Source organism: Larus michahellis, chromosome 3 (genome assembly GCF_964199755.1).
Source record: "Larus michahellis chromosome 3, bLarMic1.1, whole genome shotgun sequence".
In the NCBI taxonomy this organism is placed as follows: Eukaryota; Metazoa; Chordata; class Aves; order Charadriiformes; family Laridae; genus Larus; species Larus michahellis.
The window spans coordinates 108800777-108827701 of record NC_133898.1 but is presented as its reverse complement, the minus strand read 5'-3'; the positions used below and the strand labels follow the sequence as shown (position 1 = coordinate 108827701).

Sequence of the window (26925 nt, the reverse complement as noted above, 5' to 3'; positions counted from 1 at the left end):
AGTTGTTCCTACACTCTAAAGAGAGCGTTGCCAATTTTGATAAGCTTAATTTTCATAGTGTTAAGAAATAGCGATATATGTTAATATTATTATCTTTTTTCATGCTTTCTCCTTCAACTAAGAATTACATCATCTTATTATGTATAACCTTATGTTTTTATTCATTTTAGACAAGCTCTATATGGGACCAGGGCAACTGTACCATGATCTGCAGAACCTTTTACATGACTTGAATGTAGTTGGTCAAATTAGTCAATTAATAGGCAGCCTTAAAGGAAACTATCAGGTAATAAACAAAGCTGGATTTATTTTTCAAATATGTTCCTGTTTTAAAGTAGCATAATTGCCTCTCCCTAGGATCTGTGCAAGACATTCTTTAGTTCTCTCTGTAAAGAGTGTAATAATTTTTACCTCTAGTAATTAATTTACTGTTAACTGTTTAGCATTATAAGTGGCATTACAGCTGTCTGTAAAAAACAGCATTTTGTTTTTCTTTTTTGTTTTTAAGCGTAGGTGGATGCTACAAGTGTCTGCATTTGCTCAGCAGCTGATCAGTTTATATGGAAACAGAATTGCATTTTGATCTTAAGAAATTGGGTTCTTGCAGTTAGACAAGGTAGTAGGAGGATGGTTGTTTGGAGGAAGCTCTTGATGCCCATCCAAACTCTTATTTTGAGCTTGGAATTTTGAAAGTAATTTGTTTTGGCCTTGTTCCCATCCCTTTTATTTAGCTTATGTTCTGGCAAACAGAAAAAGTACTTTAACACCAAATTTCAGAATGAGTTCTCCGCAGTCTTAAAACTTAAAACAAAAGCCAAAGATGCTATTTTTTTAAATATTCTTTATGTATGCTTAGGCACAATTTTTAACTCCTACCTGCCACCATAGGCTGTAAATATATATATGTGTGTGTGAATATATATTTGAAAGCTGAGTTTCTTTTGGGGTATCTTGCCTTCAGAGTCAAGGGCATTAAATAAAAGATAATGTTTTGTAAAAATATGTACTGTGAAGGAAGTTTATGGAAACAGTACTGTTGGACAACATTTCACCAGTATTTAATGGTGAATTTCAGCTGCATTATTGGGAATATGTATAGCACAGATACCATAAAACATTTGCCTGTTAACATATACAAAACCTTCCTGTCTGTACTGCCAGTCAGAGCCAAATACGTTTTGAAAACGTAAAATTCAGTCAGTGTTTCCAGGTAGAGAGGTGTAAGATAATTAGAAGAGTTTAGTGGGGAATGAGGTCAGCTTGTCTATTTTTGAAAAAGACTTCAATTTTCATAAAATTCTGACTGTGGAAAACTAGCGTACTTTTGTGTATCAATATTCATTACTATTGTTTCTTTAAGTGCCACTCAGGTGTGCTTTTACCCTCTGTGACCGAACACTCAGCTTGCAGAGGGTTATTTTTCCAGCGTGCTGCTTAAACAGATTCCAGCCACACAGACAGCCTTCGTGATGGCTCTGTAAACATTTTTGGCTCAAAGATTTGAACCAAAACATACTGGCAGTATGATTTGTAGAGGTTTTCATGAGACTTTCTTTAAAGACAGAATTTGTGGGTTCTGTATAACTACTCATTGAAATGAAGTAAAAGGGTTGTGCGTACACCTGATTCAAATTTACATTTCATAGTCTGACAGGCGCTTGGGAATGTTGTTTGTGTATCATCAGACTCTGAGCAATGCGAGATTAAATCATCAGATAAAATATGTTAGCAAACTTTTTACAGATATTTTTGAATTGTGTTTACAAATATAGCTTAAATTATTCATGATTAAAATGTGGACTAACTGAGGCCCAGGTGCCAGGAATTGTTTGTTACATGCAGAGATCACCTTAGGTAGCCTGTTGGAAATAGGCCAGTAGGCTGGCATTGAATATTAGCTTTTTTAATTTTTCAGAATTTAAACCAATCTGTAGCCCATGACTGGACCTCAGGTTTACAAAAACTGATTTTGAAAAAAGAAGATGAAATCAGAGCGGCAGATCGCTGTAGAATTCAGCTGCAACTCCCAGGAAAACAGGACAAGTCAGTAGTAACCTTGATTACAAAACTTTCTAAATGGGATTACGTATTAGGCACTGATGTACCAGGGAGGAGTTGGGAATCTGTAGCTCTTCCCCCTCTTCTGTCTCCGCAGTTAGCCTCTGACTTCTGTTCTCATGCCACAGCTTGCATGTTCCAGGGCAGCATTGTTTTTCTCCTGTTCCTCGATCCTGTGTTCCAGATGCAAGAAGGAAGAGAGGAACCATGGCAAGGACAGCTAATAGGGAAGAGACACTGTTTTATTCCTTCACCAAGGAGGGTGGTGTTCTCATACCATTTCATGTAAAGCATAGGAAGACGGGCATATGGCATATCATAGCCTGCATGCTTAATATCGGAGCTGTGTCTTTATCTAAGTATTAGAAAATAATGAAGTTTCATCTTGCTCAACATTTCTAGCCTTGACTGTATCTCATACTCCATGCATTTAGAGTGGCTCTTTTTATTTCTTTTTTTGTCTTGCAGGTCTGGGCGTCCCACTTTCTTTACAGCTGTGTTCAATACATTTACCCCTGCCATCAAACAGTCCTGGATCAACAATTTACAAATGGCTAAACTGGCCCTTGGTAATTCTTAGTTACTTAAATTTCCTATCAAGTTAAGATAGCTCCTAATGTACAGTGTAATTATTTTTCTTGTTTTTGAGAAAATTGTATTTTTTGTGAAAATCTATCTGCAGATGTTAAAATTGCCATACAGTAAATAGTAGTGATTGTGTATCACTACAAAGTATTGATGTTATAGATAGGATGTGGATTTCGTTATGAAGGAAAACAATTTCTACTGTATTTTAATGAAGTCTGTGGTAATCATTACTAATTGTTATATCTAAATCATCAAGAAATATACTACAGGATAGACGGTTGAGGAAGTTACTCCGTTATAAACTTATTCAGATCTTATGAACTTTTTAAATTTTGAACTTCAAGTTCAAATTTCTCAGTTTTAGCTCAGAATGATTTTAGCTAGGAAATATCAGTAAAGGTGTCGAGTTCATTCGTTTAGCTTTCTAAGCATGAAATAAATTTATGGGTGTAGCTTTAATATAATGCAATATTTCTATAGTTGGTTATGTCAAAATGAAGTTTTTTGGGAGGAGTTTTTTCAACATAAATCTGTAGTCTTCACTGGAGGGATTATTGCGAACAAACCTGATGTAAGTGGGAGCAATAAAGAATGTGCTGTCGTGTGAAGTTCTTAGTCTCCTGTGTTTGCACAGAGGGTATAAGTTTCCAAAGATACCTGGGATTTTGAACGCCTAAGTTGAGAAACATTGAGGATATGCATTGGCTAAAAAGCAAGTTTCACCAAAGTGAAAGTTTCATCCTCAAAATACAGTGCTTTTACGGATTCTCACTGAAGGCAGGCAAAATAATAAAAACAAAAGAAGAGAGAATGGATGTTTCCATCATTCCAGGAGGAGGATCCTTATAATTATGATAAGGAGAAGTTGGTAGTGATGTCACTTATACAGGCAGAAAAATGCTATTTGCAAAACAGATTTCCTAGAGTCTGTGGAGAGGTTTGATGCGCCTTTTCCTCTTTTAATAATCTACTGACAAGATCACTAAGAGAACACCCTTAACATTTTGCTGGCGTAAGGGGTTTCTGTGCATTATCGATATGTATGTAATCTACTATATTGAAGTTTTGCTCATAGTTTTACATTGTCATTTATGCATATGTAAGGCATAAGAACAGCCTGATCAGTATTAATTGATCCTAACAGAATTCTTTTCTATTCCTGTAGAGAGGTGTAAGTGATTATTCAGTGAAAGTATTGTGGGATGTTTCTTTGTTCTTTCCATTACAGCGGAGGATAACCTGTTAGGTTGGTTCTGTGTAGAAGATGATGGGAATCAAATCAAAAAGGAGAAACATCCTCTCCTTGTTAGACACATGCCAGTGATGATGGCCAAGCAACAGGAGTTTAAGGTGAACAGAATTTTTGTATGAGATTACAGTTGTTTTTCTTGTGTGATATAACTTCTAAAAAATACCATATTGTAAATACATCTATTAGTTCACATCTATTAATTGTCTTGAGTTACTACCTTGGTGTAACATTAGTAGCAATGGAAGGTCCAAGAGGGTCACAGGAATGCAAAATACTGCAATCTTTGAGGCACTAAGGAACATAGTCTTTACTTCTGTATAGTACGACATTCACTCTCAGATGTGAGCTCATCACTCAATGAAAACAGAACTGCTGTGAATTTTGAATTGGTCTTGAGGTTTCCAAGTGTTTGTTTGAGGCTCCAAAGTAACCTGCAGCTTACAGAGCGCAGGAATCTGATGTCCATGATAGCTGTCCTGTACTGCTGTAACTATGTTGAATACTCAAATTTCTGGTTTTCCTTAGTGCACGAAGAGTGATAGTTTTAAACTAATTTTTAAAAGTCAGTTTTATGGGGTCTTATATAAAATGTAGTTCTGTTCTGAATAGGGATACAGATATTGTCTTAATGGTTCATTTCCTAAAGTAATGTGTCAGTTTGAAGTCATATTGACTACTGGCTTTAATGAAAATAAGTATGGCATGTCCCAACCAACAGACAGAAGAGAAGGGTGCTGTATACAGTTTTTTTTCCTGAGCGTCAACAGGATTTCTTATTGACCGTCAGTCAGTTAGGCTTGTGCAAAAACACTGGTGGAAATTAAATTGTATATGTATGGCCAGAATCCCAATGTTAAATTAACATCATTGCATGGCTACTGCTTAGAGCAGTAAGTCTGTGGACCCTCGTTGCTAGGACAGCCTACATAGGAGGGAAGTTCAGCTGGCAGCTTCACTTCTGGTGTGAGTTTACAGGCCTGGATGTTGGGGGAAAATAATTGCTAGCTGGAAATGCATTTGACATGTGTAATGGTGTTAAATCAAGCCATTCCTCGATACTGGTTTTCAGAGCGGAGCTGCCGTTTACAGCATCCAAAAGTCTACTGAAAGTCTCCGGTCTCCCATATAACCATAGTCATTCTTGTCTTATTAAACAGTCAGCTTTTTCTGTATTGAATACTTTTTAAAAAAGTCACCACTGGTGAAATAACCAAGCTAATTTAATTTTTTGCAGAAAATTAAAATATTTATGTTTCCTTAGAGCCAATGCATCTGTAAGTCCTGTAAATCTATTGCCATGAGCCTTGAAGGCCCAGGCTCAATTCCTGCAATCAAGTTACAACAGGATCTACTTAATTTTGAAAGGACAGGAAAGTCTGTTGCCCATACAGTTGGGTGGTGGTCTTTGCCTTGGTCACCGCAGGAGAGCACAGAATGTGGCAGTATTTGCCTGAGCTCTGGGTCAACTTTGCCAGTTTTGCAGCTCCTAAAGATAACATGGGGGTGAGCCCGGCTGTAACGCCTGATGCTCCTAAATCCTTGATATTACTGGAAAAGATCATCTAAGTATTATTGGTGGTTTTCTGCAGCCTCAGCTGCAGTTTGTGTGTCAGGCCCCAGCTTGGGGTGGGAAGAGACCCTCTGCTTGGCTGATCCTGCTTGTTATCCTTCTGTGTGATGCTTCAGGTGGTGTTAGGGAGCCTGTAGCAACTTCTTCCATCAGAGCCAGTTTACAACCCAGGCAAAGAGCTTCTGTCAAGACTGAGAGCTAAACTACTGGGGTTTAACTATGGAAAAACATCATCGGTTTTGATTAAGATGCAAAGTAACACAGAGATGTAACAAGCAGCCCCAGAAATATCCAGTGCGGAGGCTGTCTTTTCTTTCACTAGTGATGTATTTAGCTGTCACAGCTACTGTAAATCACCACTACAAGTAGATATCTTCAGCATGTGTTAAATGTAACATGCTAAGGCTGGCACAAATAGCTCTTTTTTATTTTTTTCTCATCTGTCCGTTTCCATCTTTTATCCTTATAGAGAATTGCTTTGGTGAGTACAGAAAATTATTTTTTACTACTGCTAATCACTTGGTGATGCCCGTTGTCATCAGGGAGATTTGTGAAATTCTTTACACTTTTGAAAATTAAGTCAGCTGTGAATTTGGAACTCAACTTATGCTTGCTCATTTCCTTTTTTTCTTAATTATTCACTGCTGTGAGGTGGTGTTGCCAGGTTATGGTGAAGTTGTCTAAGTTGTTACTAACCTTATTGTCTCTAGTACTGCAATATAATCACAATGACATTGATGTCTGAGTGAAGAACGTTAGTCTGAATTATAGAGAATCTTGTCTAAAAATGTAGTATCACACCTCATCAGAAACCTTTTTATTCTCTACACAGTTATAGATTGCTTGTATATATTTTAAAGTGTTTACGTAAGCTTTAGGGAGCTCTGCCATGGATATTGGGGGAATTAGGGAAAATAGAAATCCATGACTGTTCATAAAAATGCCTGTTTTCAGAGCCTTGGTGCTTGAATGATTTTCAGAGGCGGGATGGACTTAAATATAGATCTTGAGTCTGGTGTAGCTTTCAGGTTTTTCTTAAATGGCCTGCATGGTAAAATCATGAGTATGGTTATTAATTTACTGACAGTAACATGATGACATGAAGTTGGGAGAGGGTGGGAGTATTGCGGATGATGGTATTAGCGTTCAAATTGAGTAAAGCACCTGGAGAAATAATTTGACGGGTGGGAAAAAAAAAGGGGATGACAGTCTGTAGGAGAGACACGTGGTGCGCTCAGGCAGAAATAAAGAGCTTCACAAGTACAGATTGAGGAAGTGGTTGAGTAGAAAGTCTCTCAAAGTATTTTTTTAATAGACCAGCAAGCTAAGGATTGGTTAAGAATGTAATATTACTACAAAGAGCAAATAATCAACGGGACGTGTACAAACAGGCTACAGAAGAGGTAATCATGGTGTGGTGCTGCTAACAGCTCTGCTAGAATAGCGTGTTCAGGTGAGAAAGTTCTGCACTCAGATATATGGAGCTGATAAATTTGCTGGAGAGATGCCAGTTTGAAAAGTGATAATTAATAATCAAGAATTTTAAAAATGAGAGTAAAAAAAAAATAAATTCTTCTAAAGATTTTTAAATTTAATGAAGTGATAATGTTAATTTAGCCTAATGAAGAGGAGACTCAGGCAGGGTCACAGCATATATTGACGTTATACGTAAAAGGACGATACAGAAGGGAAGTACGTACCTGGTGGCTGGGATGAGAAGTAACGGGCTAACGATTACAGCAAGGATGAGGTTAGGTTGGGTACTTGGAAAAACTTAAAGGTCATGAAGCATTTGAGCAGATCAGGTAGAAAATTTGTAGTCTTTGGCTTTTAACGTCTGTAAGGGTAGATAAGGAATGTGTTGGGCACAACACATGTGTAGCTGACCTTGCCCATGGGAAGCCGGACAGACTAAACTGACTTCTTGCCTTCTGTGAGTCTCTGATATCCTTAAATGTTATAGTTAATTGCAGACAAAATTAGACAGAAACATACATCTCTTTTTAATGTGGTAACTGCTCTCTTCTCCTTTGAAGATTGAATGTGCTGCTTATAATCCTGAACCATACCTCCCTGGTGAAACGGAGTCAGATTCCTGCGCCATGGAACATGGTTTTCTTTGGGTAAGTGTAATCTTTAAAAGCTAAAAAGGGGGTTGTCTCCTTTTTTTTTTTTGCATTGTTTTTTGTGACTCTCAGCAACATATGGATCTGAAATAAATTTTGAGGGTTTTTTTCTTTGTATGTTTTAAGATGGATTTCTATAAAGGATAGCTAGTAATTTTGTCGATGTGATTTCGCTGTTCTCAGTAGCGTGTCACTTAATCTGTGTGTGATTTGTTAGTGTGACGCAAAACAGATTCCAAAGTGCTGAGCATATTCGGAAGTGAGTTATGTGCTAATTTATAATGAGGGCTGCTAAAACCCATATGAGCTCACACTGTCCTATTGTCTGTTTCCATATTTAAAAAATGTTTTAGCTGTAAATAATCTGTTTAAGTCTGTATATAGGAAAAAAAACCCAACCACCCTATTCTGGCATATTGTTATGACCTCAAATATGCAGCTATTCCATCAGAAAAAGTGAGATAGCCAACACTTAAAAAAAAAGCTAATGATTTCACAAGCTTTTCTTGTTACTACAATACTGAAATTTTAAGGGAACCCTTGTGAACTAAAAGTAGAAGTTAGGAATGGCTTTTGTCAGTGCTCTTTTTCAAGGTGACCCATATAATTTGTTTTTGTCTTCACTGTTTGTAAGCAGTCATCACAAATATATGCCAATAAAATCTTTCTACTGCCACAGAAATGTCCTTTTTGTCTCTTTGCTATGTTTTTTCATTTCATATAAACATAAGGAGTTACTATATAAAAACACTTATTGCTGTTTGGGCAGACTTTTTTTTTTTTCCACTTTTCCTAGCTCCCTAAAATGTACAAATTTGTGAACATATTGATGATATTTAGTTCTGGATCAGGGAAAAGTTTAGGAACCTGTATCAACAAGTTTACGAAAGGCACTATGTTAATAATCTCTTTTTCTGTTGGGACAGAGCATTTGTTTGTAGACCTGTTACTGTGCAAAGGAGAGGCCTCGGCTGTATTATCTGTTTTAAAGAATCTGAGATAACTTAGAACACTGGTTATTAAAATAACATATTACACAGGTACTTACCACAGTTGTGTTACACTATGTATAAACATAGGAATCAGATGTCACAACAGGCTATAATATGCCTCCTTTCAAAAAAGAAAAAACTTTTTTGAGTATACAAGGGACTTTTGCGTACGTGTTTTGAAATCTCTTGTATTTGTGCTGAATTATTTTCTTGTTTATGTCTTAATGCTTGAAAACTCATATTCACACATGAGGTGCGCTCTTCGAGTTAACATTCCAATCATTCCTTCTTGTTAATGCTGATCTTCCTGGAGACAGGTATCAGTCTTGGTCTTTTTTTCTTTTCTTTCCTTTTTCCAATTCAGATTGGCAGTTGTACTAATCAGATGGGCCAGATTGCAATAGTCTCGTTTCAAAGCTCCGGCCCCAAGGTTATTGAGTGCTTCAATGTGGAATCACGGATTCTCTGCATGGTCTACATACCAGAGGAGGAGAAACTGAAAGAGCAAAATAAGGCGCTCGACTCCGAAAATGTTCCTGCAAAAACTTCTAATGTGCCTACTATTTGCCTTGGCATGGAAGAAGGAAGGTGATTCTCATTTTTAGTGTACTGTGTATGATTTGTTCATTGGGTTTACTATTCTGTAGCAAAATTGTGTGAGGTACTTCCAAGAAAATGTTTTCTTTTTAAAAAAGTATTCATGAATACCCAGTGACCTCACCTTATCCTTTCTACCTAAATCAAGGAAAAAAAACACTCCACATGATATTAAAATATACCATATAGTATTTGAAATTAAAATAATGCATATCTTTGATGAAAGAGGATTAATTCATCATACATCATGTCTGAAAAATATAAATATTACTTTTGTAATCTTACAACATAATCTCTAGGCATTGGAAAATTTTCAGAATGACGAAGTGTTAAATGAGGAACCCATTAACTTTCTACACTGTGATATTGTGCAGGATTTGTCATGCAAATAAATAATATTGCTGTTTACTATTGACATGAATTATTTTACTCTGAACTGATGACCTTACTGAGTCATCACTTGATTTGTGTGGAAGAACAAAGCTACATTTTCTAAACTTATAAAAAAAGAAAGCAAACAGATCCTGTTATAGCTAGCGAGGGCATAAGTATGTAACCACATCTGATTTTTGAAGGGGTTTCTAACCAGTATAAATGAAGGAGAAAAAAAATCTCCAAGGAAAATGCTGTTTCCAGAAATTCGAACATTTAATTGTCCTGATTAGCTTTGCTTGTGAAGTGATATCAATTACAAATTTAGTTATTGAATGTTCCTAACATACCCATGGTAATAATCTGCAGGAATAGTGGGAATTTTAAGTGTAAATGATGTCTGATATTGAGTTTTTCTTCTCCTTTCCCTAGTTCTCCAGGTAATACTTAATCCTTTTCTTTTCTTTTTTTTTTTTTTTTTGACTAATAGAAAGTTTTGGGTAGACTCATAATAAGGACTTTGAGCAGAATTTTTTTTTATTATGTCTCTTTGTTGAATAAATGTTTCTCCAGACAAGATAATATGAAAAGTGTTGTCATATGTCGATGTTAAGTAATTGCAAATTGTCTACATAAACATTTTGGAGGGTCAAGATACTTCTTTCCATAATTGTCTATGAACGAGACGAGAAAATCTTTTTCCCCCCACTATTTTGTTCTAAACTTCTTTTGTACATATTCTAGTAAGAACTAAATAAAACATAATTTTACAGGTTTATTTTTTCTTGCTTCTTTTTATAGTATTTCTGTTTACAAAAGTTGCCAAGGCTCAAAGAAAATTCGACTTCAGCACTTCTTCACCCCTGAAAAATCAACTGTTATGAGCTTAACGTATATGTCTCAATACTTGTTTGCTGGCTTGGTAAATGGAAACATCTCAATCTACACAAAAGCAGAAGGTAACATAGTGATATGATTTGATAACATCCTGAGGAACTTGCATGTCAGTATATTTTGGCAGAAGTAGTTTTCCACTGTTATATTTTCCAAAAAGTCTCTGTAAAACTGCTGAACTAAGGTTACTACACTTTTCAGTACTTCTGAAAAAACTTTTCACACTTTGTTTTCTCTTTTTGAAGGATAGTAGATACTTTGATGCTGTTCCCACTTCTACCATACAATACATACGAAAATTGATTTGTGCCCCTTAGCTTAAACCCTAAGGTCTTCAGCGTTACAAGAGTCCAGAAGTTTGTGTGATAATGGGCAGTACGTTGTCTTTTACACAGCACAATGCTAATTGCGTGCAACTACCCAGTATTGAAGTTTACAAAAGACAAAAATTCCCTATTGGTAGAGATTCCTGTGTATCTCATTTGAAATGACAGCTCCATTTTTACCGTTCAGATACGCAAAGTCTTTCCTATGTGTGCGACTCATGTATTTCACAGTAGGACTGCTTTTTCCGTTAACATCACAGTTGGTTGTTTTGTATCTAGCTAAGTAATAGGCTAAACTAATTTGAGTAAAGGAGAAACCCAGGTAATACTTCTGAACCAGAACAATCTTCTTCAGAGCTGGTTTGGGTGCTTCTCTGTGTACTTCAGGATGTCTTACTAACTTTCCTGCATATGTATATAGTAAAAGTTGTTCAAAATCAGTGAAGCTTTACTCAAAATTTGAAACCTGGGTTTTTAAGTGAGATATTAGTTTGATACCTAACTTTGCAATGTGCAGAGAGCGCAGACATCTGGTGTACTGTTATTAGTGTGAGCTGCATAATGATGGTTGTCATACTTCTCTAGTGAGGTGGGCCCTGTAAATTGTGCAGTTGCATTTGTGTGGCACTATATCTCGGCTGCTAAATCCTGCTAGCCTCTAACTGAGGAGCCAAGCTCAGTATCTTGAATCTTGGAACAAATTAGATATGCACTGTTAGATCATATGAAGACTTAGTTTGGGAAAGGTACAGGATGCGATTTTTTTTTTTTTTCCTCCAAGCAACAAAGAATCTGAAAAAAAAAAAGCAGTGGGAAAGAGATTTCCTTTCACCAGCTGCCATCTTCAATCCAGTGGGTTTCCTGTTGAGCCCTTGTCTGATCTGAAGCCAGACGTTAGACTTCAGTTCCCTTTAAATTTTTTTTTTTTTACCACTGAATAGCAAATTTTTCTTTGTTTTGGAGGAACAGGAGTGAGGCCTTGATCCTAGACTCATAACATCATTTTTGACATTTTAGTTTCCACATATACCTGGATGTGGTAGTAAAGTGAATCTGCCATCTCCTCTGAAAGGGATTGGTGTATTTAAGCTGTTTAAGACTGCAATTGCTGTCACTCAACTTCTTCCAAAAAAGACCACTTCAAAAACACGGGTGGCATCCTTGGCAGTTTAGATAAGAAAGGATGCATGGGTTGCATGTCTGCAGAGGATATTAAGGACAGGGCAGAGCTGTTAACCAGACTGAATTATGTTAAGAGCTGGAGGTTATGTCATATTGACCAGGATCATAGCATCCCGTTTTATCTTCTTCAGAAGACACCAGTTCTGTGCAACTAGATATTCATAGAGCCTGCTGCAGTCTATTTCAGGATTGCTGAAGCGCTGAGATGGGAAATGCGCATCCATTTTTATTTTCTGACTCATCTTATAGTCTTTTCCCTTCAGTTTGGTCTGTGCGTGCTATTTCAGTTCTCTATGCCTCATGAAAGTTGTGCAAATCAGCTGCTCCCATGTTAGTGTTCATATTCCTTAGAGCTGGCCGCTGTGGTCATGTGAGGCGGTCAGCCCTGGAGGACTGTTTTTATGGGCACTGACCTGTTTTACCAAACAAACAAAGCAAATCCCAGTGGTAAAACGGGAGGGAGGGGGAATGCAGCCTCCCGAGAGCTTTGTGCAATTCGTCAGGATCACAGTCTGTTCTACAGAGAAGGTTACTTTCTAACCGTGCACTTCAACTTGGGTTTTGGTCTATGGGCCTAAAGGAGATTAAGGAAAAAATTAAAAGTGAAATATGGTCACTGCATTACAAGGCATCTTGATTTGAAGCCTGAGAAGGACAAATGCTATGGGATGCACAGGTAAAATGGTTGTGCAGCCTGTTGTGGGACTCCATGAATGAAAAGGGGTAATTTTTCTTCTAGGATGAAAATCCACCTCGCAGTCTCTATTAGAGTTGGGATCCTTGTTTCTTCCTCTATGCGCAGAAAGTGTAGTGGATTGGTTCCATCACTGAAACGATGCCTTTATGCATGTGGTCAAAGACCCACGACTTCTGTCATTTGATGTTCAGTACCCAAATAGCTCTAATTTTTCTTGTTGTTATCAGATGGCTCAATGCATGTAAATATTCCGCTTGATTAGAAACAGCAAGTACTCCCTTCTGATTTTCTTCACAAGAGAACTTTGTCAGATCGACAGCATCCAGAGTGCTCTCTGGCTGCAGAAAGCCTTGTCTTGAAGTCATTTAAAATGGAAACTAGGAAGTATGTGTAGTAAACTGAGGAACACATGCCACATTAGTGGCAGAGTTGAAGGTGCACAGTGAGACTTCCTCCATGGAGGGTAGTCATGTTTTAGTGCAACACTTCTGTATCCGTGTATTTTTGCTTATGAGTTGAAAAGTACTTGAGCTTGAATGTATTTGAACAGAAATTAAAAGCAAAGTCCATGGGACGCTGATATCATAAGTCTACTCAGTTCTTAAATGTGAGCTAACATGGTGATCTGTGAAAATGTCACAGAAAGACTAGGATGTAGGTCAGCTAACACATTAATCCTAAAAATAGGAGCCCTAATAATTATCCTTGACAATCCTTAGTTTTATGTGGGTGAGAAGACTGATTTGGGGAACTGTGGAACAGCTAATGCATTAAATGCTGTTAGGTATAGGAATAGTAGTGATGCAGATTGTAAAGTTTTTGACACCTTGTGTGTTGGGAACTTGTTTACAGTGCTATTAACTTCTGCACGGTTATCAGTCTGAAATATTGTGTATTTGGTGTTTGGCTCAGGCCAAGTTATTAGGAATATTTCCAGGCAAAACACTTCTAGATGAGGTTAAGGAAAAAGTACGTTGTATTTTCTTTGTTTAAAAAACAACAAAACCCCTTTGTGATGATTGCAGAAGGCCCAGCAGATGTGTTTTCTGAGTGATGTAATAGCAAAAAAGGTCAGCGTGTGTTTGACTTTCATTCACAAAAGCATCTTAGGAAAGGGAAATCACAATCTTTATATAATATAGGTGTATTGTTCCTGATATACTGTAGTCAGTTCCAGCTACTTCCTTTCTTCTTGACACTGATGTACATTTCCTTTCCATGAAGTCTGGTAAAGAGTATGGAGAGAAACAGGAAACAGAAAATGAAAACTCAGAATGATTGTGGCAAAGACTAGAAGAATTAATATGTTAGTAATTTCACAAAGAGTTTAGTTCAGATGAGAGAATAGATGCACAAAAAAGACACGCTGCTTTGATTGCAAGGCCTGTCTTTTTGGGACATGATTGGCATGTGTAGCCTCTCACTTGTGTGCACAGCAGCACAGCCAGCCCTTGCACACTCACCCCCAGAATTAAACTCACAGCGCTTGGTGTGCTCGGTGGTCCTTCCCTTCTGCTCAGAACTGGTGAGGCCCCACCTGGAGCGCTGGGTCCAGTTCCTGGGCTCTTCAGCATGAGAGAGACATGGACATGCTGGAGAGAGTCCAGCACAGGGCCATGGGGATGATGAAGGCACTGGAGCATCTCTCCTGTGAGGAAAGGCTGAGAGAGCTGGGACTGTGCAGCCTAGGGAAGAGAAGGCTCATCAATGTCTACAAATGCCTGAAGGGAGGGCGGAAGGAGGATGGAGCCAGGCTCTTTTCAGTGGTGTCCAGTGACGGAAGCAGAGGCCATGGGCACAAACTGAAACACAGGAGGTGCTGTCTGAACATCAGGAAACACTTTTTTTACTATGAGGATGGCTGAGCGTTGGCACAGGTTGATCAGAGAGGTTGTGGAGTCTCCATCCTTGGAGATATTCAAAAGCCATCTAGACACAGTCCTGGGCAGCCAGCACTAGGTGACTCTGCCTGAGCAGGGGGATTGGACCCGATGACCTCCAGAGGTCCCTTCCAACTTCGACCATTTTGGTAACAAATTGAAACAAGGCATTTCTTAATGTCATCTTACTTCCAGGTGCCACTGAGTTAGAGAAGTGCCACTTGTGATTCACAGTGCAGAGCTTGCACCTATGATTCATCCTCAGTGTAAGAAACTGATCATGTTTTTGGTTTGGTTTTTTTGTTTGTTTGTTTGTATGTGTTTTTTTTTTTTTTAAACAGGGTAGGACAAATAGGACGTGCGGTTTCTCATATAGTATCCTAATAGCTAGGACACTAGGCTCTCAGCTGAAAAGATCTCTATTTTATCAAATTATTATTTAATACATAAACTTTTGCTCTGTTGCCTCTCACATAGGCTTTAGCTCTTTTTTTTTTCAAGAGTGGCTCATCTTCAACATGAAGAAGGGATTGGGAATGCTGCGGTTGCCATTCCGAGTGGCCCGCACCTGGGTGGCTAAAGGTCTCTTCTGGAAGCCTAAAGATATTGATGTGAACCTTCCTTTGCCATAGAGAGAACTGAGACCACACACCCATAAGAGGAAGCCTTTTGCATGTTTTATTGAAAGTAGTATATTTTTGCAGAGCCTGTTCCTGTAGGTGTACACTGCTAGGTTCTGACTCTGAGGTTTATGAAAGGAAGAAAAGTTCAACTTTGAGGATTGCAATTGAATGTGAAACAAGAACAGATGAGGTGTTCTGGCCATGCACAGAACAGAAGTTTACATTCTTCAGAGAGACTTCATTGGTAAAATCGTAGGCAGCTCCAAAGTTGGTCAAGAGTTTTGATAACTTACCTATCCAGAGAGGCCTCATGACACTAACCAGTGATCATTTTCAGAGAATTAATATCAAGGAAAGGAGCAAAACTGAAAGAAAGTATATGAGTAGGGGGAAAGGTCAGCTCCTTAGCAAGATACCTTGATCAATCTGGCAAGACAGTTGTGTACTTTGACAAATGCAGGAAAGGAGGAATATGTGGAATGTAAAGCACTGATGTTCAGCTTCAGAGCTTGGGTGGATCCACGCAGTGCTCCGGTGTGTTTGAAGAGTGTGGTTCTGGCATGTGATCGCCACTTGAAGTAGATGTGGTGAGAGGTATTGCTATGAAAAGTAGGGAACGGTATTAAGCTGTTACGGAGACGACTAGAGCAGTGATACTGAAAAAGAAATAAATACTGTTGTCTTGACTATGTTATCACTGTTAGCAGTATCACCTAATACTCGTTACTAGAAATATGTTGATATTGGTATCAGTCTTATTTACATATCTCATGCTGGGACTTCCAGCACCACCCCTCTCTATAACTTTAGGTAGAGCTCTCTCAGCTACTTAGCATGAAGAATTTGTTGCGTATGGAGGAAGAAATGACTATATGCATGGGTAGCACAGGACGTCCCTATTTACACCTTGTTTAGAAGAGCAGACCTGAGTGTCTCAGCTTGTTTCCAAGTGAGAAATGTGCTAAACTTTTTTTTACTTCTGTAGCTACCATCTTACTCCTCAACAGTGCTGGTTTATACCATGTGATGGAAAAAATGTTTGTGCTCCACTGCACAAATTAACCAACAACCGCTGTTCCCAGGGCCACGTTGGCAGCCCTGCTGAAATCATCAATAGTGCTGCTAAGCAAAAGAGGAAGCTACCAACAAAAAAGCATGTTCAGTTCAGCTCGACTGAAAGCCTAAAGGAAGGGAAAACCACTACAAACTTTCAAAAAGACTTTCTGAGGAGATAAATTTTATTTTATTAGGTTATCTCAGATGAAGACTTGAGAACACCAACAAATTATAATTATAAAAAATACTAAATATTAATAAAATATTTATACATTTCAGAAGAAACTTATTTTTATAAAATTTTGTAAAATAGTATTACTTTTCTTCGTTGGGTTTTATGGAAACAAACCACAGAAAGATAAAATAGCCAACATTCTGTCCTATAAAAAGAACATTGTTTTAAAATTTTTCCTATCTGATTAAATTTGAGTAAACGGAAGGATAACCGATTTCCAAAAATTCATAAAAATCACAAGATTAATAAGAAAATGCACTAATGGAAATAATGTCCTTATACATTAAGGTGTTATGAGCTTATTTTAAGAGCATAACATGCCTTACGCTGCTCTTGCACTGGCTTTGCCCTATTGTATTCATTGAGTTTTTGTTGGCAGAAGTTTTATCTCAGCTACTATGTCTTGCTGCTTTTCTTTTTTCTTAAGAATATATCAATTTATTAAATCAGCAACTAGCCAAGGATTTATAACATCAAATGAAGCCGTTCCGTATCTTTTGCAAGTGCTGCGCTTAATTTTAAATACCTGGCTATGTGCCAGTTGTCGGACCTACTTGCATAAGTATGTCTTGAATCTGCAGGTGTTTACACAAGTAGAACAGAGATAATACTTCTTTTCACTTAGATTTTAGAAACAGTGAACTTTGGATCAGACGGATAATATGAAGTAGCCAACGTCAAACCTGAAGTCTGTGCAGGCAGGTATTGAATAGGGGCTGCTGAGATCAGGAAAAAGAGGCAGAGAGTATACTGTTTTCTTAAAAGTGTGATTTTTGTAGTCTTGAAACAACTTGTGAACTAGGCGCAGACTTGCTAAGTAATTTTGACGATGGGTGATAAAATTCTTGTTCAGCAAAATGAAGTCGTGATCTTGCTTTTAGCCAGCAGCCTGTGGTTAAAGCATTCGCAGAAGTATGTTGGATTATCAGGCTTAATCCCTTGCCTTGCTTGACAGGATTTGTACCCGTGCTTCCAGCTCTCAAGAGATTCCCCTGGCTGCCACAAAATAAGAGGAGAGAGATGCACAGTGCTTAATTTCTCCTCCTGGTGCCATTCCACTTTGTATAATTAATTAAGCATTCACTGAGGCAGAGACCCAGAACACAGCTGACCTGTTGTTTAAATACTGCCCTAATTACCAGACTAGAGAGTCTCCCCCCACCCTTTTTTCCCCTTCATCTGTCTCGGATGCTGTCTGATCAGGAAGACAGCAATGTTTGCAGGAGGAAATAAAAAAGTACTAGAGAATAGCCTTATCACATGACTAGGGCATCTGGGTAGAGCTTTGGATTTTTCCTGGGCTGATACATCAAGCGGGGTTGCAGTTTCTTTGCATGAAGTCATGGAAACATGAAGGACATCGGGTCTCTATCTCACCTTTTTCACATGTCCAATCCCACTAAACTGCTAAAGCTGACTGGATTGTTAAGTGCTGCGCTCACAGCACCAACAGAAAGTGGTTTTGTGAGAACTGAGTTTTGAAATGCACATTTGTTGAATCAAATATTCGTAACACTGGTAGTATTCATAACACTGGTAATACTGAACTCACCTTCTTACCTTGCAGTAAGTTGTTTTATAATTTTTATTTTGCAATTGACATCCACCTGACACCAGTACTGATTTTTCTTTTTACTCAAAAGCTATTACAAATGCTAGATAATAATTTTAAGTAAGACTTGATCAAAATTAATAACACGGCTTAATGCTTAGTCATCTGAGGAGTTACATGGAAATTGAGAGCATAAAGATCTAGATTAAAAAAAAAAAACAAAACACAACCAAACCCTTAGGTGCTTGAAATGAACCATTCTATGATTCTATGAAATTTAAGCAAAATTTAAATCCAAGTCCACAGTTGAGATCCTGAAAATCCTCATTCACCTGTCACTTAAGCATCAGCTATGCTTTATATATAGATCAATGTATAGCTTGAATGTATTTACGAGAAAGAGCTGTTGAGTTCAGTGGATGGTTTTCTCTTTACATTAATGTGCTGTTCTGCATGAATGTATAACTACAGGAGAAAAGATAGCTTCTCGCTCAGCATATCTGCTCTTTCCCCAAATTCACAGTCTTCAGCCTTCAGAAGAATATACTAGAATTATGCCAGTTTTATCTCTAAAAAGGAAACAGGAGGGTGCTACGTACTGGATGCGGTTACCACTTCTGCAGTCAGCATAATTTATGCAGTGGAAGTCAGGATACGCACAGGCGCAGATCTGCTTTCTGAACTGCCTGCAGTGGGTAAAGCATTCGTAGGGTATGGGCAGCCTCCACTTAAGAACTTAATTTGAGGATAATGTAGTTGCTAGCAAATAAAAACTTTTCCAGAAGTTTCTTTATTAGTAATGGTACATATGAGTCATGAAGAACACAGAGTGACTCCGACATCGCGGGGAGAGTTTGCAGGCTAATAACTAGAAACACTCTTCTCACTTGCAAACTGAAATAATGAAAATTGTTTTGGCGGCCTGAAACTAAATGTCAGTTTTACAAAGATGCTTTCAGAAGAGAGCTGCATCCTGAGAATGACTCAGCGAAGGTTGTATCGTGCAGATGGCAGAAGCGATGAGAAGTACTCCGGAGCTGAGGCTTCTCGTTGTTGCTGCTGTTATTGTGAAGCAGGAATTTTGTACTACTTTACCTAAGCAGATAATAAAAGATGCCCTTGTTATTGGGGAAAAAAAAAAACAACTTATGCTTAAGTGCTTGGCTAAAGATGCATTTACCTTGGTCTCATCAATCAAAATGTAGGCGGTTACTGAGTTGAAAACGGTGTCAGTAAAGTAGACAACTTCTCTGCAGCTTATGCAGGCAGAATGCTTTAGAGTGAGGAAAGAGGGCTTTTTGGACATATTTTATCTCAATGTAAAGCTGGATGCTTTAACAGATTCTGATATTATTACTTAAGCATAACGGATAGAAATGCGATCTTTGAGACTTTGTTCAATCAGTGCTTAGAATAGAAATAAAATAATATAAAAGTATTAAAATGATTATTGACATATATAGTGTCTCAAACTGTATGTATAAAAGAGACAGCTACAACTATTTCAAGAAGGCCATGTTGCTAGCTCTTAAATTTGGAGAGAAATAATCTGCTAATCCTTGTTTCAAAGAGATGGCAAGTGAGCGTGACCAGAGCGGTAAGCGGTGGCATGCAGTTTTTATCAGGAGGTCTCTGAATAATTCATTGTGCCACATAGACATGTCTAATGTAATTTGGATCTGCTAAATTTGGTCCACAGAAAACACTGTGTATTATAGTTGGGGGGAAGAATAGGAAAAGTGAAGACATGGCTGGCACAAAATTAATTTTTAATTTCTTGTTTTGAAAAAATTCCTTCTTAAATGAAGCATCGCATCTCGTAACAGGAAGTCCATTCCATCAGTGTGCTCTTAGAGAGTCATCTGTGCTCATTAGAACCTACAGAAAAAATCTTGCTGACTACTTTTCACATGAAAGATGATTCTCTCCTGGTTGCAAGTTGATTCATCTTGAAACAGGTTGGCTGTGAGCTCCTTCCAAGTTGGAGAAAATTGTATCAGCCACGGCTTTCTGACTGCGTTTCATCTGGAAAGGAAAGCAATTGTATCAGAACAGCAGTGTGGGATTCCTCGTTTATCAATTAATCCAGATAAAATTTGTTTGGTTAACAAATATATGAGTGTTTGGGTTTTGTTTTTATGCTTAATGTTGCATTATCCTTACAAACTTACCCTGGAAGCTAAAATTAAACATACAAAAATCACAGTGTAGCTTGAAGTGGAGACATGCAGAGATTTGAGCAGTAGGCTTGAGAGATAGTGTTTTCAAAACTGTTTTAAACCAAAGATTACAATTTTTTTTTGTATAACCTTTCTTCTTTTTTATTGCAGATGGGACGTGGAACACGGAACCCCAGAAAATAGTTAAACTGGGGGTTCTGCCTGTCAGAAGTCTGCTTGTGATGGAAGAGACCATTTGGGCTGCATGTGGTGGACAGATTTTTATCATCAGCACTGTGACACATTCCATAGAGGTAAACGCTTTTAAAAGCATTGCTTACATGCTATGCTATAGGGTATAAGTGGTGAAATTTTGAACATTAAAATCTCTTTAAGAAGCTTCACGATTCAGGAAGCTTTTAATGAAATTTGGTTTCAGTTCTGTTAAGTCCCACTCCCTGCAGTTTGAAATTCCGCCGTGACGTTCTCTGCTGATGTCTCATTAGACCTAGGTTTGCTTCCGTTTTCCTTCAGGTTTCCATAAGGCACTTGGGAACTCATAGGGAAGAGGTTTGCTTAAAAATGAGATCTGAGGGAAGGCAGCAAAGTGGGTGCCTATAGCAATTGCCTGTTAATCCCAGAAGAAGGTTTCATTAACTACATAGTTAGATGTTACTTGTACCTTGTGATGATTTCATAATATATTTCTTCGGAGTTTTGCTTCTCAGCGGCCTCCAAAAATTTGCTTTGCGTAAGGGCATTTTCCAATGAATAGTCACAGAGAAGTCAGCTTTTCTGGAAGGAGAGAAGAGCATTAAGGATTCAAGCTCAAATTTGTGATCACATTTTCCAGAAAGCATTAAGCCCTCATTTCTGTGAATATCGCAGGCTTCACCAAAAGAATGTCTTAGTGGTTGAAAGTTTAGAGTTGATGAAACGTTAGGAATTAAGCCTCTCCTTCAACCTGCAACACAGTTACACTGAGTTGCATGATGTTTACAGCCATGAGGTCCTTTGAAACCAGAGTTGTGATGAGCTCACAGCCTCCTTCTTTGTGTGCTTTGTTGCTGCTTTTTTGTTTCATTGATGATCGTGTTTTCTCTCAACAATCGTCTATTTGGTACAATTGATTCTGTGAGTCATTGTCATGGGTTTGCAGGGAAATAGCTAACATCCCAATTTCCTCTGTCTTCATCTGTGCTTTCTGGGTGATTTGTTTTGTCCAAGTAGATGATCGGATCATGTATTTTCCTACTTTATTTTTCTTTAAGGCTTGTTTTGTTGATAGTTTGAATGGTACGATGAGGGAAAGATTTTGGAAGAGCGGTCTGGATGGGTGCTTGAAATGGACTGGTTTTTTATAGCTTCATTGGGGGGCAAGGGTAGCCTCTGGGACACCTGGTTACTGTCCTACAGACTTTGATGATGAATCTGTCTGATTCTCACCAAGAAATAAAGAGCAACAGTAAGAGACCACAGCCAGATTGTTCCTGTGTGAGGCCGGTTAAATACAGCCAGATCTTTGTAAATAAGTTTGGCAATTCTGGCCTAATTCTGTCAGGTGGTATGGCTGGAGTTTGGGCTGTGCTGTGCTGTTTTGGCAACAAAACCAGAGTTGGGCAAGCTTTAAGGATTAAAGAATGTATAAACTCTATCAAAATACAGCATAGCATAATGGGTTGCAGTATTGAAAATAGAAGTTGAGAGAAATGAAATAATGAATAACCTATCAATATTTCTCAGACGTGGTAGTTTCATTTTTCAGCGATTACTACAAGTTTTCCTACAAAAGCATCACAAGAGGTTCCTTTTCATTTCCAGAGTGCTTTGTAAACTAACCCATCTGTTGTATTCAGAGCTCGGATTATTATAGATCCACTGACTTTTATAGCTATAATTAATATAGGCAATGAATGCTGCAGCAAACAACATGTAAGAAATGGTGCAACTGGAAATGGTGTGTGTGGGTCGAATAAAGTTTTCTTGACACAGGTAACTATTCAAGAACATGATGACTTTTTGTATGACTGGCTGAGGATCATCTTTTTTATTCCACACGAATACGCTCACTGTACCGTGTTATCTTCCTCATAGAATTGTGAACAAATGATGATTTTCTGTTGTCTCTTTACTGGTTGTAAGACATATGGAAGTACCGATCTTGTTTTCGTCATCTCGCAGACTAAACAGCTCACTAATATTTTCACTTATACTCAGTTACCTGACTTTGATAACTTCCTGGGTTTATATATTCCAAAAGTGATCTTCAATGATGCGCATACCATGTTTGTTGGCAATATTCTTTCAATATTTATTATACATGAGGCAATTTAGGCTTTGTCTATAGGGAATGCTTTAACAATATCAGCAGCTGACTACATCTGAGCTACCTCTTCCTTACTGTGCAGAGCAGGAGCTTTGCTGTATGAAGGGAAACAGCAGCAAGGAAATGTTCATTCTCCCTCTGTGCCCTCTTTCCTTGAGAGTGAGTTGTCATGATTTGACTCAGGATTTTTTGCATAATATTCATCTTTGCTCTGTCAAAAAGAATCCAAGTGTTGCACAGGACTCAGCTGTTTTTTGTTCCCTCTTTGCTGAACTCCTTTATATTTCCATATACTTCAAATTACAGCTGCTTGTTTGTTCACTGCTTTCTACTATCATGGATCCATGTTATATGCTCTGTGTCATATACATTATCTGTAAAGGCCCCTGACTTGTTTTTAGGGCCATATTTGTGGAAGTCTATGAGCATATTCAAGACCATTTTGTAAACTTCATCCTTGTGAGGCACTCCCTGCTTCATACGTACCTCATATTTAATGGTCTGTGCATTTGCTAAGTGCAAAGCACATTATCCTTGAAAACAATCTCATTCCATGCCTCCTTGCTTTTCTAAGATTCCTATTTGAGCTTTTCTTTTTTAATAAGTATTAGTAAATGAGCAGGGTTTGGCATCATATATATTGGATTGGATGATATTCACTTTTCTGCCTTTTTTTCCCCTCTGGTATGGATAAGACCCTCAAATTCGCTTGTTTTAATGGTATGTTACTGTAATAGAATGTTTTAGGAAATATCTTTAATTGGCACAGTGCCCCAAACCGGCACTGTGCCTCAAGCTCCTTGGCAAGGGGCATGCGACATCAATTGCAGTTATATATTAATTACATACTCTGATACTTGTTCTGCGAAGAAGTCGTCTATCCTTAGTCTTGACCCTAGATCTGACAGTCGTTTTGCTGTTGGGTATAGACCTCGATCCTGTAGTGGTCTCTGTGCATGTAGACCCTTCGGCTCTGCAAAAGCAGTCTGTGTTTGTTTAAAAACAACAAAAAATGCCAGAGTATTTAACAGAATAATGTCACCAACTGAATGGCATTCCATCCTGGTTTGTTTTGTCTTGTTTTAAAAACTTGGCTAACTATACATGAGTTACTCTCGTTCTAAAAATTCAAGTAGAACAAGCTGAAATGTTCAGCTGAATAAAGAAAACAAATTAAAATCCTTATACATGAGTGTATGTTGCCCGAGTACTGTAATGTCTTCGAAGTAGTAAAAGTCGTTTGTTTTACCTTGGGGACAATGATACCCATTATGCCTCTCTTGTGAAGCTTGAGAAATCATGGTTCGGTTCTTGGCGCAGCTGTTTGGTGCGAGTGGGCACCCCCTGAAAGGACAGACTCCAGCTACGCCCCACGCTGCTGAAACAATAGTGAGCGATGTCGGGCTGCGCTGCCGGGCTGCGGCGTCCAGAAAGTCTTCTGCAGCTCTCCTGTTGCTATAGAGTTTGAACAAGAGAGCCTGAGGGGGGGAAAAAAAACGCTGGGCACTGAATAGAAAGGAATGTAGGTATGAAAACTAAAAGAGAAAAGTAGAATGAAATTCAGTTTTATTTATTTTTAATAACAGAGGGAGTAAGACATTTTTGTCCCTTTATATCTGTATTTCTTGCCATGAGAAGAAAATAAATATGAAGAAAAAGGACAGCTATTGGTTTTCAGATAGACATGTAATTGAAATACATGTCAAAGCTCTGTACAAAAAAAAAAATGCATTTGTAAAAGAATGCACAGGTTTGGGTACATTCCTACTGTGTTAGACCCTTTGAATGAGAAGAATAGTTCTTTTTGTATGCTTCTTGTGGTGTTGACAATATTACAGTTTTTCTTTAAATGTGTCTACGTGTTTCAGCAGACAGCTGTACGAACGGCAGGGCAGACTAAGTGGGAGTGTAATGAGTTGGCTGGTAAAAATGGAATGTGACAAAAATGCATGTGCAAGTTGTTTACAGTGGCACCAGCAGAATTGTCAGCTGCGGTCACACCACTGCAGAGAAATTCCATTTTTTGCGACCAGTTTCATTTTTCTTCTAATTCCAAACAGTGCAAGTTGCTGGTCGGGTTCACTTCATCAGCCTTGGATCTGTCCCTGAGAAGTTTTCAAAAGTCAGTTGCTCATCGGTGTAGGGATGTATGAGTCTGTAAACAGAAGTTATTTAAAAATCCTTTTTGCAATGAAACAGGCATGATGAGAGTGTTTCTAGTCATTTTAGTCTCAATTTAGTCATTAGAGCTGTTTCTGGCTTTGAAAGATGTTGTTCATGGATGAATTCTTCTGTTGAATAAACTGTATGATTTTCAAATGGTGTATATCATTTGGAAAAGAATGAATGGATGTTAATTGTGGAAACGGTGAATATAACTGTGCCTGCCAGAGGTGTTTACCTTGCATTCTGCAGTGTTGTTGTTCAAAGAGTCAAAAGGTAATAAAGGAACACTCTCAAAAACTGAACCACTGCCTAATAGCTGAAGAGAAACTTCTCTGTTTTATTTAATAAAAGCAGAACATTTGAAGAATAGAGTTACCAAGCAAAAAGGAAAAAACCCCAACATTCCCCTTATTTTTAAACATCCAGTTTCTCAGTGGAAAGTACTAACTTAAAGTATGAAAAGAAAATAAAGCGCCTACTAAGTATAATAGCAAAAGTTACACTTTGTGAAAGCTTAAACTTCTATTCTTTATCTCTTATCTTAGCCCATTTATTGAATTTAGATGGAGAATTTGAACAATATATCTATAACCTCATACAAAACATAACTGTCTTAGGCTAAGAGCTTAGCCTGAGAAACATGTAATTTACATTTTATTGCAAAATAATAAAAATTTAACTCTTAATTGTAATGCATGGAAAATTTTACTGTGCTTTTACAAGGAGGAAGGGGATACTCTTGCATTTTATCTGCAAATATAATTAAGCGTATAGAATATGTAGTGTGAATATTGGAGCAGATATTTACTTCCATATCCCTCCAGAGACAGATTTGCATCCAAGGAACAGTTTGTCATTTATTTAGCCACGGAAGTTTTATCAGAATAGCTCTCTGTATTTGATAATAGCTGGCACAACATTAAAAGGCTGTTTAACTTCAGAGACAGTTTACTTACAAGACAAAACTAGAAAAAAAATATCCCTACTTCTTGTTAATGATTAAAGAACTTTACTGCAGCTTTATCTTGCATGTTACCAGGGGTGTGTAGAGAGGTTTCGGCCTTCCTGGAGCCATGCAGAAGTTGTAACTGTGAAGGCATTAGATCAAGGAAAAAGGTCTATCCTGGAAGTCTTGCATTACTTATCTTCAGAAGGAGGATTTTGGCCTTTCTAATAAGAAGCATCAATATTTTGAAGGACAGGAAACCAAAATAGTTAATACTTGTGAAATTCAGAAGTGTCTTTGAGTCAAAAAGCAAGCCACAGTATTAAGGCTCACATTGTTATGTACATAGTTGAGCAAATAATGGTGTTTTTATATTCATAAACACTCTACTTTCAAAAGATGACTTCCTCCTTGATTCTGTTGTCCTTGTTCTGGGAAGACCCCCTAACAGAACAGAAGAAAAATATTTTTTTTTATTGTTTAAAGAGGAGTTATGCTGTAGGTAAAAGTAACATGTTAGGAAAAATTCTACCCACTCCCAGGAACCCTCTGTGTGATAGTTTTCCCAAAGGGATATCAATAAAGAAATACAAAATCCTTTTAAGTCTTGGCTGTTACGGGCTTGCTAGACCCTACGGTGCAATATTTTTAATAAATACCGTATCTAAGTTACTGTGAAGTTACTCTATCATTAGCTGAAACTTTGGTTCAAGAGCTGAGAATCCTTCCATACTAATGATGACATATTTTCAAAAAAAGGTAACAGGAAAATTAACACATCGTACGCAGCAGTCAGAAAATAACCTGAGCAAAGCAGAGGAAGCTAGCTTTGTTCTTGGCACGGAGGACAAGGATACAGGGCCCACCCTGAAGAGCTGGTAAGGAAGGTTCATAGAATCAGAATACCAGGTTGGAAAGAACCTCGAGGATTGTCTGGTCTGACCTTTCTTGGCAAAAGCATGGTCTAGGCAAGATGGCCCAGCACCCTGCCCACCTGAAACTTAAAGGTATCCAATGTTGTGAATGTTGTTCAGTTGCATCTCCCCACAGAGTCCTTGCTTTTCTTACAGAGCCATTTTGAAGCCCATCAAGAGGAAGGGATGGTTATCTCTCACATGGCTGTTGCTGGAGTGGGAATCTGGATTGCCTTCACATCTGGATCTACGCTTCGCCTGTTCCACACTGAGACGCTGAAACACCTCCAGGATATTAACGTTGCCACACCTGTTCACAATATGTTGCCAGGTACCTGAATCACATCATACGATAACATTTTTGTGTTGTCTTTATCACCGTCGTTCTCCAGAGTGTTGCAGATTAGGCCAGGA

At 38.1% G+C, this 26925-nt stretch overlaps 1 protein-coding gene across 3 annotated transcripts in view; it reads left to right on the top strand.

Moving 5' to 3' along the window:
* The window catches only part of ARHGEF10 (Rho guanine nucleotide exchange factor 10), a 121347-nt gene that overhangs the window by 81655 nt on the left and 12767 nt on the right, over positions 1-26925 (top strand). For all 3 annotated transcript variants that reach the window (XM_074581661.1, XM_074581659.1, XM_074581660.1), the window contains 9 exons: positions 171-286; positions 1916-2043; positions 2527-2627; positions 3875-3996; positions 7505-7591; positions 8951-9174; positions 10357-10514; positions 20331-20473; positions 26668-26842. In XM_074581661.1, coding sequence (XP_074437762.1) covers positions 171-286; positions 1916-2043; positions 2527-2627; positions 3875-3996; positions 7505-7591; positions 8951-9174; positions 10357-10514; positions 20331-20473; positions 26668-26842 — 1254 coding nt within the window. The remainder of the gene's footprint in view (positions 1-170; positions 287-1915; positions 2044-2526; positions 2628-3874; positions 3997-7504; positions 7592-8950; positions 9175-10356; positions 10515-20330; positions 20474-26667; positions 26843-26925) is intronic.